At 54.3% G+C, this 7,676-nt stretch overlaps 1 protein-coding gene across 5 annotated transcripts in view; it reads right to left on the bottom strand.

Annotated features, from left to right (window-relative positions):
* Nucleotides 1–222: 222 nt before the first annotated feature.
* The window catches only part of WDR37 (WD repeat domain 37), a 46,031-nt gene continuing 38,577 nt past the window's right edge, over nt 223–7,676 (bottom strand). For all 5 annotated transcript variants that reach the window (XM_015594804.2, XM_025051680.1, XM_006918841.3 and 2 more), the window contains 3 exons: nt 6,408–6,542; nt 5,860–5,974; nt 223–2,939 (listed from right to left, as the gene is read on the bottom strand). In XM_015594804.2, the coding sequence (XP_015450290.1) occupies nt 2,808–2,939; nt 5,860–5,974; nt 6,408–6,542 (382 nt within the window). In that variant the 3' untranslated portion in view covers nt 223–2,807. The remainder of the gene's footprint in view (nt 2,940–5,859; nt 5,975–6,407; nt 6,543–7,676) is intronic.

The raw sequence follows: 7,676 nt of genomic DNA, 5'->3' as shown, positions 1-7,676 counted from the left end.
AGCCCAGTTATGCGCCATCGAACACTGGCGCCACAGGCAGACGGGAGACAGAACACAGCTGAGGTTTTAGGTGTAAAATTAACTGTTTTCAAGTGGGCAATACCATAAATAGAAATTTGTTCAATCTCTGCGTCACCATGATGTTCAGCATCTGTTAACAAGGTTTCACCAAAGCAAAACATAAGGAAAAGACAAGTGAAATAATAAAAAAGAGACCTTTAGTGACATAAAACTTTACAATAGTAATTACGGAACGAAGACTTTAATGAATTCCATATTGCAATGAAAACACTGAGCACTGAACAATTACACCGACACGACGAGCACGCGCTCCCACACGGCACTTACAAACGCATACGCCCCCCTCGTTTTTCAGATTTCAGCAACAAATAATTTACACAGAGTTCTTCACATTGCGAAATATGTACAGAATTTTCGACTCTGCAGAAACGAAGGTGCAGTGGTTGAAAGAGAGTGTTGCTCTGTCCCGCAACGTGTCTCGTGTGAAATTCGCTACCAGTCCGCGCTTTCATTAACGTTCTTTCCACTACCGAATGAAATTCTGGACGTGTCAGAAGACAAAACCACTCTCGTTTCCAGACACTATTTCGCAAGATCACGTGTGGCTGATCACATAATCTGAGCCACGTACACACGCATTTGCACACGCGCACACACCCGATCCCCAGGCTCCTGCATGACCCTGGAATCACCACCACGGCCAGAGCAGCTGGATGGGACCCGTCAGAGGCCACGCAGCCGCTGGTGGGAGCGCGTCCTGCTCCCGGGACCCGGCTAGAGCACCACACGCCCTCACGGAGCCGAGAGGAGGTGGAGCAGCTGCCGGCGTGACGGGCGCCGGCCTGCACGGGACTGAACAGCCATCACAGACATGGATTTAGAAGCTTCGGTGTTTTTCATCGGGCAGAGATCTGCTTCTTAGGTTTGACTGAGCGGCCCGCGTGAGCGTTTCGACGTTCTTAATGCTGATTCTAAGGCGCCCAGTCGTTCACATTAAAACACGAGGGACCCGGAGCTTGTCACACTCACACCTTCGGGGTGTGGCGAGCAGAGGAGACAAGGCCGTTGCACATCTCACCACATGGCCACTTGAGAGAGCGGGCTAGAAAGTGACACTCAGGCCACACAGTGAAAAGCCTCTGTTCTCAGTGTGCTCAGGGCAAACGTCACACTTTAAAAATACAACCAATTCTTGAGCTTTTAGAACAAAGTCGCTCTGATGCGGTTCTCGGGTGTCCCCCAGTCAGCACCCTCAGCCCTGCATGACAGCACAGCTGGCTTTTCCTGCCCCGCCACGTCAAGGCTGTGCGGCCCACTTCAGCATCACCCGTGACTTGGGGCTGAGGTCCCAAAAGTTAGCTACTGCAGGGCCTGAGTGACAGGCCCCCCCCAGGGCAGCCTGCACTGTCACACTGCACCCCACTCAACGGCCCCAGCCCTGCGTCACCACAACACGGAACAAGCAAGGAAAGGGGTGACCCATGGTCGTTTTCAAGGTGACCCTCGTGTGCCTCCCCAAGGGGCCTGTCCCCCAGTGGACACACTCACAGGATTAAAAACACGAAGGCAGCACACTGAGGTGTCTTCATCAGCACTGACCCAACGACAACACGCACTCACGACCGCCAGGCACGGTGACCGCTAAGAAGGCAGGAGTGACAGGCCTGCACCAGCAGTGGGACGGGTGGCACTGGAGGTGGCCAGGCAGCTGAGACGAGGGTGTCCTGTCACCTGCGAATGACCGTCTGGCTCTGCTTCGTCGGCTAGTGACGCGCCTTTCATCTGCTGTCTCTCCTGCCTCCTGGGCTGAACTAGAAGTCGCAGCGCTCGGCTGGGCCGGTGACACCCCGAGTTCCGAGCACGTTTGTTTCTGAGGTAGTACTCGTTTATTTGCATTGCTGGCTCTCAAACACCACCAAGGAAGTGGACCCAGGTAGAAACACGCAAACCAAAGGTGCAGAAATAAATAAGGTTCCGTTTTCAGGTAGCAAGGCCCTCTCGAAAGGTCGAGTCACATTCAATGGGTAAATCATGTGAAACTTCTGAAAACTGTTTATAACCACAGCTATAAACTAAAGTGCTTTAAGTTTGGCTAAAGATCTGAAATCAATGATTAAAATCATTCTACTTTAGAATTTGCTAATATGAGACCTCAGGACATTGAAATGATTTTCTGTAAAAAGAACAAAAACTTTTTCTTTTCCAAAAGAAACTGAATGTTGCAAACTCAACATCCTATGCTATTTTCTTAGATTCTAAGATCCAGGTTAATTTCACAGAACTGTAACAGAAGAAAGAGCTGACGATGAATTACAGGACAGCACAGGCTTCGGCTTCACGTGGAAACGAAAGCGGGGTTTCTGAGCATTACTGCCGTCCGCAGCCAACAGACACAGCTCTGCAGTCTTCCCAGGACGAGGCGGATTTGTAGGGTTCTTCCAGAAATGCCAGACGACTCACGCTCACAGTGAGTGCGCAGACTCACACTGAATCATACAACTGGAACGCCTCCCGTCATCTGTCCAATGCCGGCGAGTCACTTGCGACGTGCTACAGAGAGGGGCTTGGTTCCCACTGACCAGAGGATGCCAGCACACACACAAGACAATAAAAATCATGACCACAGTTCTGTACATTTCATGCAAGCTGGGTACACTGTGAAAAGGACATATACAAATCACCCTTTGCAGGGTCCAGCTCTCACAAAAATGGCTGATCGGTGTGAGAAAGGCCTGCATCAGTTACAGGTCCATGGCAAACTATGCAACTAAGGAACGTCGGCCACCTTATTTTTCTTGTAATAACGCAGGGATGTTGATGTTCCAGCCAATGGCTTGCCTGTCAAACCCGCAGGTGAAGAGGTTGCACACGGGGTGGTCCTCGCTCCACGCTGAGCAGCACACCATCCTTCTGTGGCCCTATTACCAATCATACAAACCAGAATTAGTGCGTTATTCCTGAAGTATGCGAGCTATAACACTGCAACCGAACTAACACCTACACTACACACGGGATCGGGCAGAGCGAGCCGGAAATACTGAGCATGGCAACGGGCCCTCGGGAACGTGCTGGCAGAAAGGCTTTGCCGTCACGAATGAAGTCAGACGCAGCATGAACTAGCAAGACGCACACAGAAAGCACTTTGTGGTTCTTTATGAAAATGAATAAGATTCCAGTCAGCCAGAAAAATAAATATATGATCAATATGAAATGTTTTAATGAATAAATTAAGCTATGTAAATTTGGGAATAAATTCAATGAAATTCACTCAAAGACTTCCAATACCATTTTAGCAAATAATTGGTTCCGGCGTTAAAGCAGCTAGGAAGGCACGTTTGGTGGCAAGTAAAACAAAAAACAAATCGTCTCTCAGGAATTGCAGCTAAACACTGGAACGTCAGAAAAGCTTAGCACCGAGCATCTGGACGGTTTACCGTGCAGTGTAAGAGATCAAGCAAGGCCTCAGCACACGTCACACGTGGCCGGACACGCGGCTGTCGCGGTACCGCACAATGAAGTGTGAGAAGCAGGGCAGTGACCGCCAACAGAGACGAAGCACAAAGCCCCCGTGCAAACAGCCCACGTGAGCAGTTCCACATGCGCCTTCGTGAGAGGACTGGACGGGCTCCTAGCATGAAAGCGCTGCAGGAAAGGGACCCAGGGCTAAGGGGACGCACGCCCCCTTCTGCGTCGGGCCTGAGAGCACGGAGCGGGCACTGGTAGTTGGCCATGAAGCCAAAGCCCTGGGAAGAGCAAGGCACGTGCGGGACAAGCGCCAAAGCCCGGTGCTCACTAACAGTGCGGGAAAAGCCTGGGCGGCACCGGAGGGCAGGCCACGATCAGGGCTCAGGCATGTCCCCGCGGGACGCCCACTCTGGGCCCCGGCACTGCCTCTGAGCCCACGTGGCCCCCCGAGAGCTCACAGGCGGGGCCCAAGAGGCTCCGGACACGTGGCCTCTGAAATGCTCCACGCCTGCCAAAGTCCCAGACACCGGCGAAGTCCCCGAGTGCCACCTGCAGGCACCAGCCCTCTCCTCCCCAGAGCTCCCCGCCGCGGTCCACGCCCCAGGAAACGTCACTTACACGTTCCCCAAAAAGCAATTTCACCTCGTGAGCCCATCACCCTCGCTACTAAGTTCAACTAAGTGTCACTGTCTGTTTTTAAATCTGTCAGCTGAAAAAAGCTAGGATGACAGGAACCGGAAATTTCCAGCTGTGGTTCTGTGACACTGAAAATCCTATTTATTCATCTGCAGATGTGTTCCAAGTTCACAACGGAACGAAAGGTCACTTGCCAACCTCAAAGGCAAGCCTGCTCACGAGCCACGTTAGAGACACATCGAGCGAACAGACACCTACAACCGCAACGAGGCCGTGCGTGACAAAGACCGAGCCTGTCACGGGAACTGGTGCCGAGAAGTCCCAACCTCCAAGGGGATGGGCTCAAGGGGGGGAAGACACCGCCCCCACATCGCGTTTCTGAACACAGACACAGCAGGGGGTGTGCCAGGGACGCCCAGCAGCCACCAGACACCAGTCCTGGGCAAGCGACCGCACTGGTCAGGGCGGCACAGCTCTTCACAGTCACCCGACTCTCGTGGGTCCTGTGGGACTTGCACTCATGAACCACCACCTTCAGGCAGTGTGCATGGGAGCACGCAGAAACGGCGTGCTCTCAGCAAGGACAGAGGGCTGTCACACAGCGGGTCTCACTTGGAGAAGAGGTATTGCTGTCAACAGCCAAACCCATTGGACGGCCCACCTTCGGGACTACCCAGGCCTGTGGTCCCTGAGCCCCGTTCCACGGGGCCGGCCTGTGGCTCATGACCACGCTGAGGGTCCCCCGGCGGTGGGACGGGGCAGCCACATCAAGGGCACGAGCAGCCGTGTGGGGACCTGGGGTGCAGACACAAAACTGCAGCGTCAGGGCCCTGGCCCCCTTAGAAAGAAAGCAGCGGCACGGTGACACGCAAAGGACAGTGACCGTGTGCTGGGGCTCAGTCAGCCACAGAGCCGGGAGAGAGGCTGCCTGGGGCAGCAGGTTCACCTGCCGCAGCTCCACCCATCCCCACCCACGGGAGGAGCTGCAGTGTCACCGCCAGGGCTGTCAAACGCGGAGCCCCCAGGGACGTGATCCAACATAGGCTGCTGGGCACCCTATAGGCACGAGGTCAGCAGGTCTGAGCCGACGGTGCAGCCCAGGCAAGCGTGACAGGCGGTGCCGGCGCCACGGTGCACACTGGCCCGACTCCCCTACACCATCTGGGCCCAACGCACAGCCACCCGCCTCCCAGGAAAGCCACCAGCAGTGGACTCGGTCCTGGCAACCCGCCATGGAGAGGGCTGTCCCGGCTAGGGCAGAGGGGGGCGTCCTGCCCTGAGGAGTCTGCGCAGGCCGACCACACAGACGCCTGTCATTCACGTGCTCCCAGGGAGCAGGAGCTCAAAAGCAGCTCCCCGAGACAGCTTTCCAGGACGCACCCACCAACCCACGCGAGCCAGCTCCCAAAACGCAGCTGGTGAACTGGATGCCTGATTCCATTTGGGTTAAACTTAAAAATGGATACTCAGTTCAGGTTCTGGGAAAATTTTCTGATGTTAAATTTTAGGAACGCTAAACACATCAAGTATTTCCAAATGAAATCTACTGTCCCGACTTAGTAAGAACGGGAAATCGCTAATAAGTTTGTATCGATGACATGTTGACGTGACGTTATTTGGATATACTCGATCGAAGATGCTGTGACGATAACTCGTTTCCTTCCTGTCAGAAAGCTGCGCCCGCACGGCCTGCAGCAGGCGTCCACGAGCCCCGGGGCCAGGCCGCAGCACCCTTACCTGCCGACTGCTGCGGGGCAGCCGCGCCAGCCGCACCCCGGACATGTCGAACAGCCTCACTTGCCGGTTGTCGTGCGGCAGGGCAATGATTTTCTGGCCAACGCATACGTTGATCCTGCAAAGAAGAAATGAAAATGGGTCACATGTGAAGCAGCGACAGCACGAGTTCACGCGCATTTCAGCACAGAACACACTGCAAACCGCGAGATTCACTTACGTAGGCTTTAGGGCCGGGGACCTGCTTACTCACACGGAACTTACAGGTAACACACACGCACGACCCGGTCACAAACAAAAACTGTGGGATGCTGACACTCTTACTCTCAGAAGCCACTACGGCAACCGGAGTTTACATTTGAGTCTCAGCATTTACATGACACTGAATGCGCTTCAGAGGGTGAACGACTGTTGTGTCCCAGGCGTCGAAGCCACTTCCCCAAGGCCCTATCGATTACACACCGATTCTACATACAAGATGTGGCACTACGACCAACCCAAACCAGCCTTCACGTCAAGGCAACAGCTGAGCCACAAGCAACGTCCCTCACCTGTTGATAGCGGAGTCTGTCCGAATGGTTGCAATGGGGGACCTCATGTTCTTCAGATCCCAGACCTTGACAGTGCGGTCATCACTGCCCGAGACGACGTTATCCCCGACGGTGAACACGGCGGAGGTCACAGTGCTACAAGAAAAGCACGGGGTCAGAGCCGCGGGCCGCGCCCGAGTCCGCCAAGAGCGGATCGCAGCACCTGAGCACACACAGGCACAGAGAGGAAGGGAGGTGACAGCGGCGTTGACCAGCATGATCGTGGTGCCACCTCGGTGTGCCTGCTCCAACCTCACGCCATTCACCGTAAGTATACTCAAGCCTTACTTCTCAATTACAGCTCAACAAAAAAGAAAACATTTTAAAGATAAAAAGAAAGGGTCAAGAACATAACTTCAGCACCCCTGACAACTCTGGCCCCAAATAATAGCCTCCTAGAATATTTAAGAGACATATTTTTTTCAGAGGCACAAAAATTGATTACAAATCAATCATATGTTTCATATACATAACCTCATTATATAATTTCAAACTATTTTTATTTCACGTAGAGCCTAAAACAAGGAATAAACATTTCAGATTCAGAAAACCCAGGTCCAACCCAGACCATGGGCCTAAAACTGCTCCACCAGCGCTACACACGTACAGAGTCCCCACCAGGGGGGCCTCAGCTCCGGCACGGCCGATGTGGGGTGACCACTGCCATGGGCGCCCCACGTACATGGGCTGAGCAGCCTCCCCGCCCCCTCCCCCATGGGACGCCACGTGTAACACGACAGGGAGAACCTGGAGCTTCCACCCAAAGCCCATCTGACTGCCCTACTTAAAAACCATCAACGCCAGGGACTGGCCGGAACGGGGGTCACGGCCCCCGCGCACCGCAGTGAGGTCAGAAGACCCTACCCTGGCCGAGGGGGAGCAGCATCATGCACCTGAGTCTCCAGGAGGAGCAGGCCAAGCTCAGCGGAGACCGCTCTGCTAAATTAGCAGGGGCGTCTCCACAAAAGACCGCCCAACCCTGTGTTAATGAAACGCTGAGAGACGTTAGGTCTCTAATAAATCACAGCCCTGACAGGTATTGTGGGCATCCGAGGGAGAAGCCGGCACCAGGCAGTCTCCCGCGGGAGCACAGGCACCACGGCCCCGCACTGGGAAGCTCAGACTCTGCCGAGCTCCAGCCGACTCATTTATCTTGTCGCCAAGAGCCGCCGCGCATGTGCTTCCAACTGACAACGCGAACCTCCTCGCCGCACACCACTGCCCGGTCTG

This window comes from Pteropus alecto, unplaced genomic scaffold (genome assembly GCF_000325575.1).
Source record: "Pteropus alecto unplaced genomic scaffold, ASM32557v1 scaffold108, whole genome shotgun sequence".
In the NCBI taxonomy this organism is placed as follows: Eukaryota; Metazoa; Chordata; class Mammalia; order Chiroptera; family Pteropodidae; genus Pteropus; species Pteropus alecto.
This window is presented reverse-complemented; position numbering and strand designations above follow the sequence as displayed.